The 22,703-nt window shown below is 41.4% G+C and overlaps 1 protein-coding gene across 1 annotated transcript in view; it reads left to right on the forward strand.

The window, feature by feature from the left end:
- LOC109320786 (cytosolic phospholipase A2 epsilon-like) overlaps positions 1-22,201 on the forward strand; it is a 60,592-nt gene extending 38,391 nt beyond the window's left edge. The window contains exons 13-21 of the mRNA XM_019551042.1: positions 4,497-4,633; positions 6,682-6,907; positions 7,800-7,914; positions 8,574-8,711; positions 13,451-13,558; positions 14,867-15,055; positions 17,611-17,777; positions 18,433-18,619; positions 20,609-22,201. Of these exons, the coding sequence (XP_019406587.1) occupies positions 4,497-4,633; positions 6,682-6,907; positions 7,800-7,914; positions 8,574-8,711; positions 13,451-13,558; positions 14,867-15,055; positions 17,611-17,777; positions 18,433-18,619; positions 20,609-20,844 (1,503 nt within the window). The 3' untranslated portion in view covers positions 20,845-22,201. The remainder of the gene's footprint in view (positions 1-4,496; positions 4,634-6,681; positions 6,908-7,799; positions 7,915-8,573; positions 8,712-13,450; positions 13,559-14,866; positions 15,056-17,610; positions 17,778-18,432; positions 18,620-20,608) is intronic.
- The last annotated feature ends 502 nt before the right edge of the window (positions 22,202-22,703 follow it).

Genomic DNA, 22,703 nt, shown 5'->3' on the forward strand with positions numbered 1-22,703 from the left:
CCTTCACTATGGTCAATCACTGTTAGGGTCGTCTATCAGAATGGGCATGTTTTAGGTTGCAAACCTCGTTACTTGATTTGGACCACAGATAAAGTGATCCCACTGGACACACTTTTTTTCAGTCAGGTGAAAAAAGATGGATTATGTTTAGGACACCTTTTCTAGCTGCCTTCCCATACAGTGTGAGAAGAATGGATCCTAAATATGCCTTCTCAGTCATGACTGTAGATGCCAAATATCACACCTGTCTCAGTTCTAAGCACAATATGATTGTGAGGGAGTGGGGTCTAGGAGTGGCCGTGTACTCCCTAGCGCCCCCTACCGTCACGTAAGGTGGACTCAGCACCCTCGGATTCTCACCCGCCACGACTTTGATGATAAATAGGTTTGGATGGGAGGCTGCCTTTATCCCCCCGGTGAACGGTGTGAATGTCCCTGCCCCTACTCCGTATGGGGTACCTCTGTGCACCCCTTGCCTTAAGGGCTATGCGTGCCTCCAAACCTCCCTTTTAGCATGCCCCAAGCCTTGCAGTTGTTCCTGGACATTTATTCTGTCCTGGTCCTCCAACCGGCCCCCACTGGCACCCCTTGGGCTCGTCTCACCCTGGTGCCCCTTACCGGCAACCCCGGGTTTGTCCACTCCCTGGCGCCCCTGGGGCTCACCACGCCCCGCCGCCAGTCTCCAAACTCCGAGGCTATCACGCCGCCCAGGCCGTCTTCCAAAACCTTTGCTAGTCACTCTGATGTCCGAATACTGGTGAATACTGGGTTGGGGTCAGGCGGCCGGAGCCTTACCTGGCCTCCCCGACCCTACTGGGTTCTTGTCCAAATACTAGTGGATACTGGGTTGGGCTCAGGTGGCCAGAGCCTCACCTGGCCTCCCCAACCCTACTGGCTTCTTGTCCAAATACTAGTGGATACCGGGTTGGGCTCAGGTGGCCGGAGCCTTACCTGGCCTCCCCGACCCTACTGGGCAATGTCCCCCTGTTACTGGGTCCCTAATAATCAGAACCTGCCCCACTCTGGGGCCTGTGCCGTGCCTCTCGCGCCCGCTGCCCCACTCTGGGGCCTGTGCTGCGCCTCTCACGGCTGGGGCTACAACCCCCACTGGGCGAGCGCCTTTCCAGCACTCCTTATGCTGTGCCCACTGTGGCATTGTGCCCCTATTGGGCACCGGGAACCCCCAAGCTGCTGGGGAATCCCCGTGAGGCCTCCTCTCACGCCTACAGCCTCACTCGGTTCTCCAGGGTAACTATAACTGAAACCCGAGCCACCTGGCTACAACATAAACAACACAGAGCTTCCTTGCTCATAACGTAAACTCCAAGCCCCTCTAGGGCTTGCACCCTACCTCCCTTTAGGGTGTTCTCATCTCCAGCATCATCGCAGCCAGTCAGCATGGTAAGGCTGCAACCACCAACTCAGGCTGCTCAGCTCTGCCATAGAGCTCCTGCTCCTGCGGCAGCCAGAAGGGAACTGCTCTCTGGCTCAGGCCTGGGCAGTTTATAAAGGCCCGGCCCTGCCCCCTTCTGGTCACCTGACCTATCTGGTTGCTGCAGCAACCGGCACCTGAGCTGCCTCTGTGACTGGCAGCTCCTTAACCCTCCATTAGTCACAGGACATCTCCTTGATCCTGTGACACACCTCCCCCCTGAAGTTCACACTCACCGGGGGGGGGTCTTTCTGCTGCTCCACGAGAAAGAGACCCTGTTGCCAAAGGGTGTTCTTGTTGGCCTTCCTTTCCTGCAGGCATTCGGCAGCTTCTAGACTGGGGGCGGAGGTTTTAAGGCGCCTCCAACCCACCTTTTACCCAGAGGTGCATCGTGTGGGATTTACTGGGGTTTACCCGCCACAGGTAGCCCCCCCACATTAGCTGCCCCTGGTAAATTGCCTACCTGGCCCACTGCTCTTCCGCCTGCTCTTCGCGGTCTCCATTCTCTTCCCACACCCCTAAGTTCTTCCTTCTGGGTCATTCTCCAGGCCTCTCTTCTCTCCTTGTCCTCCTGGATGTTTTGAAGTTTGCCCCATATAGCCCACTGGCACCTCTGGGCCTTTTGGGCATCTTCTTTCTTCCAGAATTCAACCCGGCCTTGGCCCGTGTGTCCTCCTCTAGGTCCTCTATAAATATGGACAAAGGCCACTTTTCCTACCTTCTCCTCTATACAGCTCCTGAGGGTCCTCCACGTAACCTTTTCAGGTATACCGGCCATGTATAAACATGGCCTTTTCTCAAACACTGGTCTACACCCCGCTGAGCGGTTTTCCCTGCTTCTACCAAGAGGCTGGACTCCCTTCTCCTTTTGAGGTGCTCTCACTCCCCTAGTCCTGACACCCTGCACAAGGTATATAGGTAGTAGAAAATCAGACCTCATTTTGCAAACAACCTCAGCATAATTAGGCAGCACATAAACTCAGAAGCCAGAATGGTGGACTTACTTCCTTTCCCCCAAGCTGGGTTTATCACCTCTTTTTACATAATGAGGTTTTTCATTTTGCATGTGAAAAAGCTTTATTTTCAAATACAGTTATTAAAATAAGTTCTTTTTTTCTTGGGATCCACAATTCTGCAAATATCTAATATTTGCAGCAGCAGTAAATTGGCTCAGTATATGCTATTAATCTTTACTCCTAGCTGAGCCAATTCATCTGTCAGATGACCCATAGGTTTAAGTAACTTGGGGAAATGTTTTCCAAATTAAAATGCAAAATGTGTGCGCCAGAGATATTTTGAATGCTCACACAGCCTCAAATGCCCCAAAGTTTGACCAGCCCAAGATGACAAGTAGTTAATTACAAGGTCATATCACATCAGTGATAGCAGTGAAGAGATCTTTTCTAGTTTTCAGTGGTGAAGCACTTCAGTGGTAAGTAGATTGTTTCTACAGGTATAAAAACTGAGAATCTGTTTTCTGATTTATTGCATGTAATACAAATCTAATATAATCAGAGGAAGGTACCAATTATTGTATCCCAGGTTGTCAGACCTTAAGCAGGGAGGGGCTGGAAGTATTTAAAGGGAGTGAGTGAGTTGGGTCTCCAAATAGATTTAATACTTTAAAAATTATGTCTGACAAGGCAGCCTTTGCCCTTCCATTTGCCAATATTTAGGTAGAGAAAACACAGAGTAATTCCAGCTATTCCTCTATACATGATTAATCCAAATTATAGACTACATCCTAATCACTTTCTCATACCTAAGTGGCAGTTTCCTGGCTGTATAATTACAACTTGTGGCATTCATGCAGAGTGCAGATCATATTTGCACATTTGGCAGCACAAGATCATCCTGCACATGTACCTTCCAGAGGAGAAGGAAGGGAGATCTACCATTTTTTTTGTCTAATTCTTGGGCACTTGCCCAGGGATCAGAAGACTCAAACTCTAAATGCTTCCTCAACTGGAGTGCATTAGAACCTACATCTGCTGCTTCTCAGAAAAATGCTTTAAGCACCAAGCGATGGGCCAGACATTATCTAAAGCAGGGATTCTCAGCCAGGGTGCTTGCTGTAAGATCTTTTGAAGGGTGCTGCAAGGTATGGGGAGATAAACAGCTGTGAGGAGATAAGTGTAGGCTCAGGCTAGTCCCTTCCTGGCTGCTGCCCCACCCCCACTGCTGAACCCATCTACAAAGAGTTAAGCACTGTAATAAAAAAATAGTTTGTTTTTTAATTAAATAGGGATGCTGCTCAATTCACTGAAGTTATGGAGAAGTGCTTTGACTGAAACAAAGGGTGCCTCACATGTAAAAAGCTTGAGAACCATTGTTCTAAAGTGCTTCCCAGCACTCCTCTTGAAACTGGCCCACTGGGTACAGCACATCAGATGGAGAGTTATTCAGTGAGAATAACTGGACATGATGGGCATCAGGTTCTTGCTGGGGCCTCTGCTCCCAATGAGGCAGAAACTTATCCTAAATTTGCTTATCCATTTTATCCAATGACTATTACAGATACAGTGCAGGAAGTCAGTTTTAAGGGGAGGGCTAGAAACAGTTCTGGACAATGCTTAGGCCATGGCCTGATGGTTAAAGCACTTTGCTGTGAAGTGGAATATGAAAGATTTGAACCCTTTTTCGGTGAGAAAGTCTTAGAACCTAAGTCTTATGTTCCCTGGGGAAGTCTCCTAACCACTATGATTAAAGAAATGAGGGCTGCTTCTTCTGTTCCTTTCTCTCACTTGTGTTTTTTCTACAACTAAACTTTTGGGACTTGGTTGGCACAGTGACTATAGCTATGCTGAAACCTAAACTGTTCATAAGTGCCAAAAACTGCTGTTTTGCAGTATGCAAGTGGTGTTTAGGTATATGAATTGAAATAGGATCTAGCCCAATGTCTCCGCTTCCAAAGCGGTGATACATAATTTTAACTTTTCATCAATAACTGAACTTTGTATAATATCCATGCTTCCTGGTTTTAACCACTTACTGAACATAGATTTATCATTTTCTAATCCCTATTACATAGATTTTTATTAATGGGTCTTTTTGCCTCTTGCAGGTGCCAGTAGTAGCAGTCATGACAACAGGTGGTGGGACAAGAGCACTAACAGCGATGTATGCTCACTTGTTGTGTCTGCAGAAATTGGGTGTCTTGGACTGCATTTCATACATCACTGGTTTGTCTGGCACAACATGGTAAGGCTGAAGTGAACAAAGCTTTCATCTGAAATTTTTTTGTAGTAATTTTTTGTTACTATGAAATGAATTTAAAAAAACATAAAATCTTTACTATGGTGAACTGTTCATTTGTGTTCATTTAAGTAGCTATGCATATGTTTGTAGCCTAGTTAAAATATCTAATGAATATTATCTGCATATGGAAAATCAGAAACTGCTACTGTTTGTGTGTTCCAGAAGCCTTTGTGACCAACAAAAGTACAGTCAACAAGGAGTTTGGGCCATCTGAGGTGGCTTTTTCATGTTTCCTTTTTAGATAATTACCAGTATTTGGTACAGATTTATCCATGACTGATGTAATACTGGGAGGGTAACAAAATTTACTAGAGAGATGACAACAGCAAAGGCAGCAGTCAACAAAGGGAGGCTTGGTGCTAATAACTGGAATGCTCTATGCCTCCAATTCGACTATTATATGGAATGTTGTAATCAAGAAACTACACATTTGAAAGCAAAAGTGTTTCCATATAGTGGTGTTAATACTATTTCATTGTTATTTTTAGTATAACCAAGCAATGTGGTTGCTATGTGGGAAGTGTAAAATCAGGATTGGGGTAGGTGGTGTCCACAAGGAGTTTATATCTAAATTGGCTTACTGCATGAAGAAGTCTGAGAGTCACTGTTTTAAAACACTGGTGAGCAAGATAAGGCCTGTGGGTCAGATCTAGCCCATGGAGCTGTTTCAGCCAACCCACAGGACTCCCCACAGGTCTGGAAATTTGTAGTAAGGGGTGACAGTGTTAATTGCTGCATTTCCTTGAGTCTTAGCAATTGAGGCTGCTACCTCCAACTTCCAGTCTTGTGGGCCAGGTGATGAGATTCCGTGTTCTGGATCAAGCCCAGATCATCCCCATGCTACTCATTGAGCCCTATGCCACTCATCCACTCATGCAAGGCTGGATGAGTTGGGCAACAGTATTCTAAAGTATACTATGTGGGTTGATATCCACCCTGCAGTGATCTTCCCAAAAAAGACCTCTTTCACAAGGTTTCTACTATATTTTCCTATTTGGGTTTGCTATTTCTCTAGTTAAAATAAAATTAATGGAAAATAATGGAAATTCCTCCCATCCTTCTCCTCCCCCACATAATCACTGGGGAAACTCCTGTAGGTTTTCATCTTCTATGTGCACACAAGAAGAAACGCCACACAGTTTGCCAGAGATTATACAATTTATTTTTTTGAACATCAGCAGAATTCTAGAAATGGATTCCTAGGCCACATCTACACAAAACGCTGACTGCTCAGTAGCTCATTACTACTGCACAGTAGCGTTGCATGGCACAAAGCATGATGGGATGTTACTGCACAGTAGTAAGGAGCTACTGCACAGTCAGCATCACCTAAAAGCCATTCAGTGACCGTACTAGATGAGTAACTCCAGTTACTGAACAGTCATTTAGTACTTGTCTATACAAGTATTAAATGACTGCACAGTAACAACTGCACAGTCAGTATCTCATGTAGAAGTGGCCCTAGGTTCTCTTTCTAGTTGTAGGACTGTAATTTACTGTAAAAGTCAAAGTAGGGGGTGAAGAGTTCTGCCCCTGAATTCTGTATTTTTGTTAAAGATGCTCTGTATTTATATAATGATACATACTACTGTATGATTTACATCTACATCATGATGCATACATAATAATATAAACATGTATCCACTCAGCATTTATCATATCCATATACATAGATCTGCTATAGCTATAAAGCAACCCAACTCAACCTTTCAGGCAAAAATGTGAGACCAGATGCATTAGAAGCTACGCTTCTGAAATTCATGAACCTTTTGATAAGCCTGGGACTGTGTATGAAGCAATTCTAGGCCCATTTAATAGCCATTATAGGACATTCAATGGTTTTGATTAAATTTCAATAAACGTTCATTGAGTTTCCTTCAACCACCAAAGAAAATTTCAAGCCCACCTATATAATTTCAAATCAAGGCATTTCTGTAAATCATAGAACTCTAATTTTGAACCCAATTTTTCCTTATATTTCCTATCTCTAGGACCATGTCAAATTTATATGAAGATCCTGACTGGTCACAGAAGGACATGGAAGCAGCACTAAAGGATGCTCGAAAGCACGTGCTCAAAAACAAGCTTACCTCCTGCTTTTCCATTAGTCGTCTGAAATACTATTTGAAAGAACTGTATCGGCGGAATCAAGAGGGATACAAGATATCTTTTACAGATCTGTGGGGACTTATCATTGAAAGTCTATTGCATGATGGGGTACTGTGTGTTTTGTTGCTCTTCCTAATAGTTCGATTTTTTTATTTTCCAAGGAATATTTCTAGAACCTAACTTGTTTTCCGTACTGGTAATTTTTCAAAGGGATTAATTTTTAAATTTTCAAAAATGAAATGTGCCTCATAAGATTTACACTGTGTGAGCAACATGACCAATAAAAACTGGCAACATAATAAACCAAACTAAGAAAACAACACAGAAATTTCATTGCATGATTAACAGAATCTTTTTTTTCCTTAACCAGTTAATTAAAAAATTCTGTTTTTCAAGTCCACAGAAAAATTCATATTTTTTTATATATATCTTTATTTCCACATTTTGCAAAATCCATTTAAAAAAGAAAGGTTGAAGAATTCAGAATTCCAGTTGAGTTCTATGGCAACACAAGAAGAGTATTTCATGAAGGCTTGGGCACACAGATGTGACTAGCACCTTAGTCCCAGAACTCAATTCTGCCTGAAGAAGGGCAGGCAGTGTTGGCAGCACTAGTGTTCCTCCAGACTCTGGAGTGAAAGGAACAGCTTTTTAGAAAACTCAAAATAAGCATGCTATCATGTCACTTTGGCACTTAGCACTGTTCACCTACTCTTTTAACCAATTCATTCAGGGAAAAAAACAAAGCTGAGTTTTATTTCTAAACACTTTAGAAGCATTCAATTAACAGGACTATTCAAATGCTTGCATTTAAGCACTTGCTTAAACAATAAAGAGAATGAGGGACAGAGATCAGCACTTTGAGGTGAGGACTAAGCCCATAGAGAAGAGCCTGGCTAGAACCTAGCTTTCAACCTGCTTTAATTATTCTATCTCAGATTCAGTCAAAGCTTCATGTGTTATTTACATTTTCCTGAGTTACTATCTTTTTTTAAAACAGGAAAACCACCATAAACTCACAGATCAGCAACAAGCATTAAATCAGGGTCAGAATCCTTTGCCCATATACCTCTGCCTCAATGTGAAGGAGAAAATGAGCAATCAGGATTTTCGAGGTAATAATTATGTTCTAGAATTATATGTGGCTCAGTGCCATAAATAGGATGGGGTGACTGGGGTAGCTGTCTGGTACCAACTTGGTGGGGTGAGAAAAATTGGCTGCCACTGCAGCTGCACAAATGTACCAGCAGTGTGGCAGCAACCAGAAGCTACTGCTGCTCTTGTGAGAGTCAGGTGCCCTGGGTGCCTGGCCACATTATTGTGTCTCTGGTTTGGCTTTAAATCAAACATGATGCAGTTTAGAATTAGGCAAATTTGTTGATTTCATTCAAGATTACTCAAATTAAGTTGCTGAAAGCAGAACTTACGCTGTTTTATGAATAAAATATGTATGTCTGTATATTTACAGCTTGTCTGGAAAATGTGTACTACAGTGGATTATCACAAGATTATCTATCCCTCACAGATACAGGAAGTGCCAGAAATCTCATGAGCTTTCATGCATCTCTTAGTATAAAGGAGAATTTGTTCTCCACACTCATCACTGTAACATGTACAGTGACTATTAAGTGCAGTTACAGAATATGGTAAACTAGTTTGTCATGAACAGGCTGAAACCAAAAGTCTTATTTAATTGTTAACTCTGAGTCTCAAAACAGTTTTTCTGTGTACTCATGATCAGATTATTGCAGTCTCTCTTGTGTTCTCTCTTTAGAATGGGTGGAGTTTACCCCGTATGAGGTTGGATTCCAAAAATATGGAGCCTTCATTCCTGCAGAGCATTTTGGAAGTGAATTCTTCATGGGCAGAATGATGAAGAAGCTCCCAGAATCCCGTATCTGCTTCTTGGAAGGTGATGTATTTCCTACAAATTGTAATGCTAATGCTACCTCGCTGTAGCATCTAAAAATAACTGGTGTGCCACCGGAACCGTGTAATACTACGCAATCATTTAGTATTTGCTAAACCACGTACTATATGACTGCTCAGTACCAAATGTGCAGTCCCAGGCATGTGAAGATGTGCCCAATGTGTAATATAAACCACTGACCAGCAAGCCACTTTGTTATGTTGGCAGCAATTGATGAAATCTAATTTTTCAGAAAGTGTTTATGGTCACATATTAGAATGAGTAACAGGTCACTCACTATCTGTAGGCTTTTAAAAATCTCCCTGTCATTATTTCATCAGATTTATCTAATTTCACTGCAAGACATATGCAATATTATACACCTTTATTTCAACAAATGTTGTATAACGTTGCAGTTTACTTAAGCATGAGTTCCTTCTATAGTTCAAATCTCTAAGTTTAGGCTCTTACATAAAATAGACCTACTGGTGACTTACAGCTCTGCTTAATCCAGCAATATAACATTGTGTATGCATATTAATGCATAATGCAGTAATATTCTGAATTTAATATGAAACTGTTCTGAGGAACAGCTTTGGTACATTAGGTATCCCAGAGATCTTTACAAATTTAAATAAAATAAATACTGAAATCATAACAAGAAAATGTTTTACAGAAACAGACAGGAGAGAGAAATCAGGCTGTGTGTATGTTTCCAGGTGATGTTCAAAATGAGATGTAGAGTAGATGAAGCAGAGGAGGCTGCCACCATGTGGAGGATTAGCACTTAGTGGGTGTATCTACACATATGCTTTACTGCAGAGTCAACTAATTAGCTCTACAATAAAGCATCACCATCTGCATGTGCACCCCTATTAGGGCACAATATGTTAATTAACTCCACTGTAGGATAGTACTGTCTGGGATAAGGTGGAGTAATTCAGTGTACCAAAACACATGTGTAAAAATGACTGGGTCTGGCTGGGGCATGAAGGTGCTACAGTGCAAGGGCTGCCTGCTGCCTAGCCCCACACTGCATGACCCTTGTGCCCTAGGCAGGCCCTCCACAGCACACTGAGCCAGGGTGGAGCAGCTCTGGACTGGCAGGCTAACCCTTTGGCCCCCACCCTCATCAGCTGGGGCTGCTCCATCCCTGCTCAATGTGCTGCGATCCTGGGTGCATATGTAAATTCTGCACCAGGGAGCAATAAACTCTGGCACAAACTGCACCAGAGTTTATTGCTATGTGCAGATTGCATGTGTAGATGCACCTACATGTGCACTTTACTGTGGAGTAGACTAATTAGCTCCATAGTAAAGCATAGCTGTCTACACATGCACCAGTACTAGGGCACAGTAAATTAACTAACTCCATCATAAGATAGTACTGTTGGGGATAGTACTATTTACAGCAGGACAATTTACTGCACTGAAACACACATGTAGACAGTAACCGCAGGTGTACATTGTGCCCAGCCAGCCCAGCCAGTTGGGAGGCTGCTCTGCCCTGGCTCAAATTGCTGCTGTCCCAGACACATACATAGATGTTGTACCCCAGAGCAGTTTACTCTGGCTCAGACAGCACCAGAGTTTAGTGCTTTACCTTAATTTCATATGTAGATACACCCACTATGATTAACTTGAAAAATGTTTTGAGCATGTCTGTACAGTCAAAAGATCACACTATATAGCACTGGAGCAATATACAGCACACCTACTCCACCCTGAAATGAAGGCAATGTAGATACCTTCAAATGTCATTATACCTGTAGCAATAACCACGCCCAAGGCAAAAAGGTTCTGGCACACACCCACTACTGTCCTATGGGTGGACCCACTGCATTTGTCTGAGCTATGAAGCATGTATCCTGCGTCATGGCAGTACTTCCTAGGATAGTCCTTTGAGGCCTTTTGTGTTTTGGCAGCACAATAAAGATGGGGAAATCATTTTTCATTTGTTTCATTTTTATTTAGTGTAGAACTCTGTAAACATCTGTAACATGGTCCAATAGCTGTCCTTCACTTGAGTGGACTGGAATTTATTAAGACCATCAAGTGCTTAGGAACCAGTGACTATCAGGAATAAAGCTGCCTTCCAACTGTAATCTTTTTTCCTGGCAGATACAGTGTAAAGCACAGATGTAATATAAACCTTCTTCGGGCAGCCTCTGAATTTCCATACATTTTCCACTCTGGTGGGGTTAACTGCTCCATTTTCCCACTTATGGCATTTTGTTAGTTCTCTTTACTTCTCGTCAGTGGTATAACTTGGGCAGGGTGACCAGGGCAACCACCCCAGATGCCTGCTTGGAGAGGGGGAGAAAAACAGCTGCAGCTGGCAGCCACCCAATCATGATTACAATTGTGCCAGTGGAAGTTGCCCTGACTCTGTGCAACTAGAAGTTGCCCCTGTGCCCTGGGTGCCAGACCATGTTGCTAGGCTGCTGCTCCTGGCAATATGTGATGTTCAAAAATCACTCAGAGCCAAGGAGTCTGACATGGTATCTGAGTTCGAACTGATCAGTAGTGCATGCATCACATGAGACTCCAGCCAGCAGTCCCTTCTGGCTTATGCTATACCTCTTAAAGGTACAGTTTCCTACGCTAACACTAATTTGGGGGTATGGTATTTGAGGGTAACATTCTGAAGGGTTTTTGAGAGATACTGGATTTGCATCATCCTAGATATGGAAAAATAGGTCTAGAAATGAATTATAAGAGGATTATACTGTGAGCTTCTCAAAGGATGGGGTCCATCCTTTTTGACAGCAGCTAGCAAAATAATGAATACTAAAGAAATGCACAGGGGGAGTCAGAGCAAAATAGATATTTCAGAATGAAGCTAGTCCAGTCTCCTGTAGCTCTGCCATATCTGTTATGTAGCCCTGGTTTTTACAGCGCAGTAACACAATGCCATCTATTCACCCACAGTCACCCTACATTTTAACAGAAGAGCTGGCTTGTGCTGTGGACTGACCAGGTCCAGTCCCCTCTCCCTCATGCTCCTCCTGGAAACTGAGACCCATGGGATACTTCTACTGGTCTTATGCACCTCTGTTTCTGGAAGATGCTGTGCACAGTCAAATTGGGAAGGGTGGCACTATGAGCTTGCTTTCCTGTCTACTTTAATGTTATCAGAGAACCTTAATGAGGAAGGAGAGCATGCATGTGTTGAAGCCCTTTCCATGCTGGCTGTACACCAGGTGTGTGGGACCATTTTACCTTGCAGCAGCACCACCCAGTTGGGAACCACTGAGATAAGTTCAGCATGGCAATGGCTTTCAACTGGGGATACCACCACATTATCATAGAATCATAGAAGTAGGGTCGAAAGGGACCTTGTAGATCTTCAAGTCTGACCCCCCCACCTGGGCGAGAGAAAAGACTGGACTCAAATGAGTCCAGCCAGGTAGTCATCAAGCCTCTTCTTAAAGATCCCCAGGGTAGGAGCCAGCACCACTTCCCTAGGAAGTTGGTTCCAGCTCCTAGCCATGAAGTAGTTCTTGCGGATGTCATTAACTAAAGTGGTGGAGGAATGACATTACTTCAAAAAGGTTGAGAACTACTGATATAAAGGGAGTTTCAGGTTATTGTTATGAAATGTAATGGAGTTAAGACAATTTGTCTGTGTGGAGCTTTCACAGCAGCCACAAGAAAAGGCTTTCAGTGAGAGAAGCAAACTGCTTTTACGCTGTGAACACCCAGAACAGAGTGGGTGCTGACTGATTTAGATCATTTGACCTGTAGCTGCATTCAGCAACTGTCTGGAATGCTTTTGTGGGCCCACTTTGTTACTCCAAGTTGATAATGTGGCATGTGTTCTCGCAGCTGTTCAGACAGATATTTTGTACTGGCAGTCAGGCCAAAATGTTTTCTGTAATTTGAAATGTTCAGTAATCATAGTAATAGTATCCAGAAATAGTATTTACAAGCTTGCCAACAGGTGCTGGTTTATTGCATAATTTTTTGTATGTGTCTTAACGTCCCAGCTCTTTGGAGGTATGTGAATAGGTGGGAGGCTGTCACTTAAAACAATAAATTTCCAGTGCCCACGCTTGCAGAGAAAATTTTGCAAATGTGACCCAAGCTCATCCTAGAAACTCAAAAATCAGAGAGCAAATAATCACTTAACATTTATATTTTTAAATCTCATATTTTTTATGCCTTTAAAATTATTGGCAAAACTTATCCCTAGCAGAAGCACAGTCCAATTAAGTAAAAAAATTGGAATTCATACTTCATACTCAAGTCTTGAAAATAAATGGTAAAGTCTTATGATCTGCTTAATAGAGAAGCTGTTTGTATCATGACAGTGATACTGAATTTATAAACTTATGAAAAATACCACACAGGCTGTTCTTGCACATAATACAATAGGTAGATAGTGCTCTTCATATTAGCTAGCCAAGTATGCACACGTGTGTGTGTATGTATATGTATGTAAACTATATAGATAAATACACTTTAGAAGCATTCAGTTAAAAGGACTATTCAGATACTTGTATTTAAGCACTTGCTTAAGCAATAAAGAGAATCAGGGACAGAGCTCAGTACTTCAAGGACTAAGCCCATAGAGGAGAGCCTGGCTAGAACCTAGCACTCAGATGTGTGTGTCTGTAGAAGTACTTTTTATATGGAAATTTAACAAAAACATGAAAAAAAATACAAACATAGGAAATTCATTTAAAATGCTTTCAACAGTTTACCATATTGTGTTCTATCAAATTTCTTTTGTGTCACAGGGATCTGGAGTAGTGTGTTTTCCTTGAATATTCTGGATGCTTGGTATATATCTGTCCATTCAGAAGAGTTTTGGCACAGATGGACCAGAGACAAAATTATTGACATAGGTCAGTTATTTTTACATTGTATTACTATTTGACATTTTTTTTACATACTATGCAGTGCAGCCTCGCATATAGCACAACACATTTTTCTCCACCTGAAAAGAAACTGGAAGCTTTGCTAATATGCTAGGGACCTAGGGGTATATTATTCAGTTTAAGATTGAAGCAAAAGCAAGGATATCTTTACTGGAATGTCCATTAATTTGCTATATCACATATTGTATATAAAAAACACAACTAGGCAAAAATAATCAAAAGATGTTTTTCATTAGTCCTGTAGTCTTCAGACTTAAATGTACATCTCTTTTTCAGATTCATTGAACAAAATCTAACATTCTTGAGCATCTTGGCAATGCATCCAATGCCCCACTTACAATTATTTCTACATCTGAGCTAATGTTCACTTCAGTTAATGTGTCCATGCCTGAGTTAATGTTTTTACCTAGAGATAAAAACAATCTATGAGCTATGAAATAGGAAATACATTACCAGGAGCAGCTAACAGATAGCAGAAGAAAGGATAGCTTGATTAGTGGAACATTAAGACCATTAAAATGGAGAGAGGGTCTTCAATACCTGTGGAATTAAAAGTTTAGAAGGAATTAGGTAAGAGTATAATGAGCCATGAAGTCAATTGACTCTGTCACTGCTGCCTGAATAGAAATGTTGATGCCACTACCAGGCAGCTGTTTTTAAACTTTGGGTGAAAAAAGAATCAAGAGAGGTGCATTGCACCACAGCACCCCACTGGGATCCACCCCTGAATCCATACTACAGATGAGGGTATGGAGATGGAAGAGAATTGCAACAAATAACCTTATGGTTTACCTGCTTATATTTGCAAGCAGTAACTTGTTGTTTCCAGTTGTTTTCAGAATAAGAATAAAGAGATTGGCAATGCTTGAAAAAGATATGAGCCTTTCCATATGGACTCAGTGTATGCATGTGCAGGAGGGCAAAAGGAAGTGAGGGAGGACAGGAGTGAGATGCATGGCAAAGGTGCAGGGGGAAAAATGGTTTCGGTACAGGGTACTATATGGGGTAAAGTCAGAGATAAAGAGGAGGAAATTACCATCTGTCGAATAGGGGCTTTCAGTGAGGACTTCAGGAAGAAGGGGCAGATTTAGAGAAGGTTAGAAGAATAAGCAAACAGATTAGAGAGACTGTATATAAGGAAATAAATAAATTAAAACAAACCCCAACATCTGGTCTGGTCTGGTATATTGCAGTATGCTACACTAACTTATGGCGCAAGATTCTCCCAGCAATGAATCCCAACCTAATAATTTTTTCATATCATTCCTTCTGCAGAAGAAGAGTGTGTTCTGCCTCCAAGGCCAAATGAGCTAGATACTTGTGTGGTTGTTCCTCGAGATAGCTTTTCAAACATTTTACGAGATCTGGTTCTGTTGCGGCCTGCCATTTCAGAAATCCACAATTTTCTAAAGGGCTTCCATATGCATGACGACTACCTTCTGAATAAGTTTTCTATCTGGAAAGGTATGGCAATAACATTGTGGTTAAAGGAGTTTTTTACATATTGGCTTGGAGATCAACATTTTTGGAGGAGATCTGTAGACCCCACTGAAAGTAAATGGTGTTACTTAAATGCCTATACTAGTTTCTTTGTGAAGAATCTCAGAGGGTAGTTCTGCAGGTAGCAAGATGTGGTATGACGATTTTAATGTTGTGAGTATGGATGGATCTGTTATCCAGCAGTGGGAAAACAATGCATTAGTTGTGTCAATCATTACTGTATTCCAGTAGTTTCAAGATTTGCTAAGTGCTGCCACAACATTTAAGAGATTGAAGTCTCAGCTCCCCTAACAAGTGCCTGTAAAACCTTTTTACTGTGATTCTGGAATTCTGTGCTTAAAGATCAATTCTGGATCTTCCAATAGTCTTTCTTTTTATCGCAGACCCCAATCATAGTCTGGTCTCTTATCAGAGACTCTGTCCCCCAAAGTAACAAAATTTGATATTCAGTTTAGTTTCAGTCCCTGAGTCTTCCATAGTTGCACTATCTTTTTGTCCCTTGTTTAAAAAAACCTATCCTACAACTGGTTCTGTTCTGAAATGTGGTACTTATCAAATTTCTGAAATACACATTTTTAGATGGCCCTTTCCATTTCAGTGAACTGAAAACTTGTTAAACATTCAAAACCATCTATTTTTAGAAATTTTTAGCAGTCTTATGAAAGTCTTCCTTTTTCCTGGTACCCGTAACTTGCAGATATAGAGGGAAAAGCCAGTTAAACTTCCTCCAGTCAACTTCTATATTTTTAGACACACTAAAGCAAGAAAAAATATTTCTTATACTGGAATTATTACTATTGGTATTTCTATTACTACTATGCATTTTAAAGCTTCTCATGGGCTTGAAATGTTAGAATAAGTCCCATGGGGATGGATTAGTGGCCAGAGGGCAAGCATGGCAGCTGAAGGGCACAGAATACATTCCTTTATCACACTGGTTTGCAATTTATCACATGGGTATCTCTTCTATACATGTTATATGTGTGTATTTATGAATCAATTGCAGTTAAAAAGCAATCTTTTACCTTTCTTTTTTTTAACTGATAAGAGAGAGATTACTGGCTCTAGCATATTACCCAACCAATAATATGTTACCTACCAATGAAAGCATAAATAGAATGTTTAGCTGCAGCAATTATACAGATAAATACCATATTTCCTTACATGTAGTGAGCCCCAGAGTAAGATATGCACCTTGTTTTTCAAAGGAAGAATGAAAGACAAAAAGATCTTTCATTGTAGTGAGTAACTGAATGGCAGCAGCTAGAGAGTTGAGCCTACTCATTGTTCTGCTCCCTTTGTATCAATGCAGACTATTTTTGCTTTTGGCCAGTAAGCAGCAGACTCTGTTCTTACCATATTTCTTGCATATGATGCACACTCAAATTTCCAGCAGCTGTTTTTCGGGAAAAAAGATGCAGGCTGTATGTAAGAAAATATGTTATGATTTGTAACTAAGTATGTAAATGACCTCATTATCATAGTATCAGATCAGTATCATTATCATATTATCTTTGATCTTTACTCCTACAAAATAAGGAAGTTTTGTTCTCATTTTTTTATGAAAAACAGAGGCAAAGAGAATCTAAGGGTATCATGTAGATCAAGACCATGATCACACCCCTTTCAGAATACACCATGGGAGCAGCAGCTGGGGACTTATTTTAAATACCCAAATTGGGTAAGAATTCCCCCCTTCTTACCCTATGCTCAGTGGTACATCTCCTCCCTGCCCTTCCTATGTCCCCCACACCACCTATCACTGCTGCTGTCCCCACTTTCCTTGGCTGATCCAGGGGTAGAGAGAGCTCGAGAGCTGCTTGTAACTGCTCTGGCAAGGCTGTGGGGAAGCTGGGCTCAGCCGGGAACAGCAGCAGCAGCAGCAAACAGGTTCCCTCTCCTTGCCCAGTCTCCCTAGATGTTCCCTGCCAGCTTGGGAGCAAGCTCTGGGAGAGGGAACTGCTTGCCACTGCTGTTTCTACTGTTGTCCTCAGCTGAAACCAGCTCCCCACCCAGCCTGCCAGGAGCAGTTCTGGAGCTCCCCCTATCCCTGGGGCAGCTGGGGACAGTGGCAGTGGACAGCAGTAGGGTTAGAATGGAAGGGGAGAGGAAGGGAGGTACCACTGAGCACACAGGGGTGGGGGTGACAAGAGCAGGGTGTGGGAGATTCTTATTTGATTCAGGTTCTTTAAAAAAGTCACTGGGCTGGTGCTCCTGTAGAATGGTCTGCCTGTCCCAGTGGGGGAGGGGAAGCCAGGAGAAGGGATACAGCCATTCCTTCACTGCCAGTTGCTGCTTTTTCACCCCCTATTACAAAATCCTGGATCCACTCATGAAGGCCCAGTGCATCCCCAGCACTGCTAAGGCAGTAAAGCACGTGTGTAGATGTGCCCTATGTCAAGGATCTAAAGGAGAACCAAATTCCCTTTCCAGACTCTAACTCTTCACTTTCCTCAGAGGAATAGCATACCTGCTTTTACACTGGCATATGCTCTTGACAAGATCTGTTTTTCTTGTAGACTGTGCACTTGATTCTGTCCCCAACCAGCTGACAGGATCAGAAGACCAGCTCTTCCTGATAGATACTGCATTTGTCTTCGAGACCAGTTATCCACCACTTATGCGGACAGAAAGAAAAGTGGATCTCATTTTGCATTTCAACTACAGTTCAGGATCACAGATAAAAGTGGGAATTATGCACTTTCTTCTATAATGTTCTTTCACCAATGCTTTAGGATTTAGCTGCCAGAATTATTAACTCCCTAGTAGCAAACAGTGAGAGGGAAATATCTACTTAGGAATCAGCTTGAACTAACAAATTTTCAGTAGTATGAATCAGTACCAATATAAACATCTCTAAAAAGTAGTACTGACAGAGATTGCCTGAAATTTCTCTCACTTCTTCAGTGCGTGTGCTATTTAGCAAAAATTTAATCTGGGTATATTTGGATTATCTAAATGTGAAAGAAATTTCAGAATTTTTAGATCCTATTTTTAACTTGACACTGAAAGTGCGGGGGAGTGTTTTAGCTACTTTTGAAGAATTTAGGTTTATAATTAATGACTTTATAAGCATTTGAAAATTGCATCTCCTGTTTGGAGGTGGGCTTTCTTATATACGCATTAATTCACACAAACTCCTATGTCAGGAAAACTGCACATGCAGCGCAAGAGTCCTGTTTGAGTGTTTGACCTCCTAGTCAGACACAGATAAAGGCAAAAAAAATCCTGAATGCTTCATCAGGCTTGTAAATATCTCTCTGTGCATTGACAGTGGGAGTTGGACTTTTAAGTAAAAACAGGTGGTCCTTTTCTTTTTTTTCCCCTTTCTGTGGTAACAGCCTTTGAGGGAAGCCTCTAAATACTTCTCAAAGCAAGGAATTCCTTTCCCCAAAGTTGTGCCTAGTGAAGATGAAACAAAAAATCTGAAGGAATTCTACATGGTTGGAGATAAAGAGGGCCCAGAAACTCCTATAGTACTGCTCTACCCACTAGTGAATGACACCTTTAGAAACTACAAAGCACCTGGTAAGTTAACAGCTGCCAATCACTTAACTGAAGTCAGCAGGAATAACCTGTTCATCTTTTGAATTCCTACTTTTTATTTCAATCCAATAAACCTTTATTGGCCAAGTATCTGTAAAAGATTTTGCTCACTATTGGATCAGGTCTTCTCAACTCTGAAACATATTCCAGACTCCACAATCTCAAAATTTTTAATAGAGACCAGTACATCAGATCCATTATAGAGATTTAGCCAGGTTTCACACTGAACATTTGTCCCCTTCATTTGGGATTATCCTGAGTCTTTTTTATTTTGTGAATCGCCCGTCATAAATGAACAAGGTCCCAAGTATACTTTGAGTTTGCAGTGTCAGAAATTAGTATACCTATTTTTTGCTATACCTCTGATACCTTCTTATGGAAGCTATAGAATTTATGGTGTACACTTTAAAAAATGCTTCCAGGCTTATAGTTATAAAGATAACCTTGAAAATGTAATCCATTTGTAAACTGATGTAATGATACCAGCTGAAAAAATTACTCTGAGATGTGAATCGCTTCTCTTCACTTCAGTGGGTTATTGATTCTGAAACCTACAGAGGGCGCTTAAAGGTTAGTATAGCTAATTACTGCAGTGATGATCATTTTTAGCAAAGCTATCCACCTAAACCCTGCAACTTCAGTTGGCATCTTTAGGAGTTGAAAGCATCAGTTGCCCCTTGCCCAGGTATCGAAATCTCTGGATTCCTCTGTGAAAACTTCCAAAACACAGTTATTTATTATTTCTATGAAACTACAATATACCAAAACCCCAAAATTTAGGAACAGCATAAAATACATTGGATTCAATAGAAAAATAGATATGGGGCTGCTATAATGATATTATTAAATATTTTTCTCTCTTTGTCATGAAAACATCAATCCTTTTTTAATTAAAGGAAGCATCCATAGATTCTCCAGGGTGCCCCACAGTCCAAGTAAATGCAGAAATAAATGCAGTTTGCCACAAAACACCTGAGGTCTTATGATCAATATCTCTGTCTGAAACATCCCCTTTTCTCTTTTACAATACAAATATTTGATTGTGGCACTGTAGAGTACTCTTCTATTAATGCCTCCTTTTTTCTGCCAACTGCCATCAAGGCATCTTCTTTTTCACATTAGATTATTGATATCCCATCTCATCTAAAAACACTGTTAATGTGTCCCTATGTCCTGACTTGTAGAAGGCTCAAACACCAACACCAACACCAACACTCTTCTCCACTCCCTCACCACAGGAGGCATCTGATTTCCACCAGCCAACAGAGATCTGTTCTACAGGTCTTTATAGAGAATTTAAAGAATTTATACTGTGTTTATCATTGAAGTAGCTGTGCACTTTTCAGTAGTTACCCAAGATGACTAATGTCTGTGACCCATTATTTTGGTCTCTTATTCTCTGCCTAAAGAAACAATGTTTATAGTGGAGTAGGGTTCCCACACCCGGGGGTGGGGGGCATTTCTATGTTTTGTTTTCTTGTATTTAATATACATGTTGCTATCTGTTTATGTTGGAGAAGGTCAAAAAATGTGTCTTGCAGTTGGATCTGACAGATGCATGGCATGTGATGGTCCTTAATTTGAAAGGAAATTCATTCCACTCTCTTGCATGAGCCTCTGAAAGTTTTGCCTTCTTCACAGATGAGATTTACCATTTTAACCATTATAACCATTATAAGAAAGTTGCATTGTACCATAAAACTAAATTTGTTGATCCCTGAGATTTATCGTGAACTTTAGGAATTTTTAAGATGTCTTAAACCTGGTTCATTGAGCAGTAGTTGAATTTGATTTGATGGTATACAGAAAGCCTATGCAGAGAGAGTAGAGAATAAGTTTGATGAGCTTGAAGCAGCCTGCGTTTCTGAGATGTACTGCAGTATTCTGAATTAGCTGGAATTGCTTAAGAGACAAAGGCCTAAAACCACAATACGGTTTCAATAATTAACCCAATTGCTACTTTTCCTTTAGGTGTGATGCGCAGCCCCTCAGAGGTGGCAGATGGTGACATTGATGTTGCCAGTACCAATGGTCCATATAATATAAATAATATGCAATACTCAGCGAAAACTTTTGACAAGCTAGCAAATCTGTGTTACTACAACATCGAGAATAACAAAGACGCTCTTCTTCATGCTTTGCGTATAGCAGTAGAAAAGAAAAAAAAGTGTAAGAAGTTTTCACCATCTGAGACATCACTCCTCTGAGATTATTTTTCTGTATGTTGCACCACAGAGAAGGGTGCTCTACTGATTGTCCAGCACTATGGAAAACAAAGGAAATATTCTTGTGTTGCTGTTACTGAAGAAAAGGAACTGGAACAGAAAGTGACACGGGGCGAAAGAAGAGCAGCAGCTAAAAATACAACTTAGCCTGTCATCATAAAAATGTAATGTCTAGCTGTCAGGAAAGGGTATAAATATAAAGAATAAATCTCATTAATGAATGAATATGCTTCCATGGTTGCCAGCCTCACCAAAGGGGCTAAATTTGGAATGGACCTGAAAATGAACTATGGTACAACTTCTACATGTGGTCTTTCAAGTCAGGGTTGAAGTATCTTGGCAAAGAAATGCAGGGAAGCTTGAATTTAACAATGTTTTGCTCTACATATAGTATAAAGAGAGGACATCTGCTTACCAGGACTGTAACTCCAAAACTGTAAAGGAGAACAAAATCCATTTTTCATATAATAACAACATAATGTACTAAGATATTTTTATGTTAATGTAAACAAACATGAAGTTTTGTGCAGTTATTTGTTGGATTCTGTATGCCAAAAAAATCATATTTTTAAAACAACTTCCTTCTCTATTAACTGAGCAACTAATGACAGTGGTTACCTCTATATTCGCAGCAGCTAACAAAATATTTGTAAAAGAAGATGATGCAAGCATCAGAGTTCAAAACCAGGCCTGAATATAAATCAGTGTCACAGTATTTTAGGGAGTTTGAATTTGGGGTTTCAGCTTAGGCCAATATTTAGTAAAATAATCCTCCTCAAAAAATTCACTAAGTGGAAGGTAATTCTGCTGACATATCAGAGATCAGAAGCCAGATAACCTTTCAAGAATATTAGATTTAAAACCAAGAATTAGAAACCTGGATAAAGTAGAGCTAAAGGTACTTCTAAAGACCCAAATTACTTTGGTTCTCCCCTTGTCTTCCTTCTACCTGTCTTTCATGTAGATATGCAAAATGCACACAGTGGAATATTGCTTTTAAAATGTATTTCATACACATGCATCTTGGACACTTTTGTCACCAAAACGTTTTAAGTACTTTCATGTAAATGCTCTAATAACATAATCTGGATAAATAATATTTAGATATGAGATATACTACATCTGTGTTTAATCTACCTGAATAACTGGCTGACCCAAGAACCTCAGAGGGTTTAACCTGTGTGTCCATCCCTAGCTCTTGGAACTCACAGGCCCTACTCGCTGCCCTCTGTTTCACTCTCCTGAAGCTTTTGCCCTGGATACCAACTAGGTTACGCTTCTGCCTGGAAGGACACACCTGGCAGAATCAGGATCCACTAGGGAGTAGGGAATGATTGCTTTTCTGTATTTTATTTGCATAAGTAGGAATCTATGAAATCTTCTGTGAGTGTGCCTACACAAGACACTTTACGTGCCGTAGACTAACCTACTGTGCAGTAAAGAGTCACTATATAACCATGCACAACAGCTACTGTGTAGTTAGCTAGTACCTGTAAATACAAGTACTAAACTAACTGTACGTTTCTTGAAGGCACTGATTGGCAGCAAATTTGTTCTCAATCAGACACACCAGCAGGAGGCCCAGAAGCTCCCCCCCAGGAGCCGATCAGCACAGGGACCAGGAGCAGGTCCCAGGACAGCTTCCCACGGGAGCAGGGAACTGAGCTGCATGGGGACAGAGTCCCTCTGCTCCACAATGTCCCAGTGCTTCAGGGCTCCCAGCTTCCCACAGGAGTGGGGGGAAGGGGCTAGCAGCAAGCCCCCAGCTGGGTAGGGATTTCCAGCTACTCCACCAGTGGGACAGCTCCCACCCAGCCCCTGGCTGAGTGGGGAATCCCCAC

Source organism: Crocodylus porosus, unplaced genomic scaffold, assembly GCF_001723895.1.
Source record: "Crocodylus porosus isolate Cpor-Errol unplaced genomic scaffold, CroPor_comp1, whole genome shotgun sequence".
NCBI lineage: Eukaryota > Metazoa > Chordata > Crocodylia > Crocodylidae > Crocodylus > Crocodylus porosus.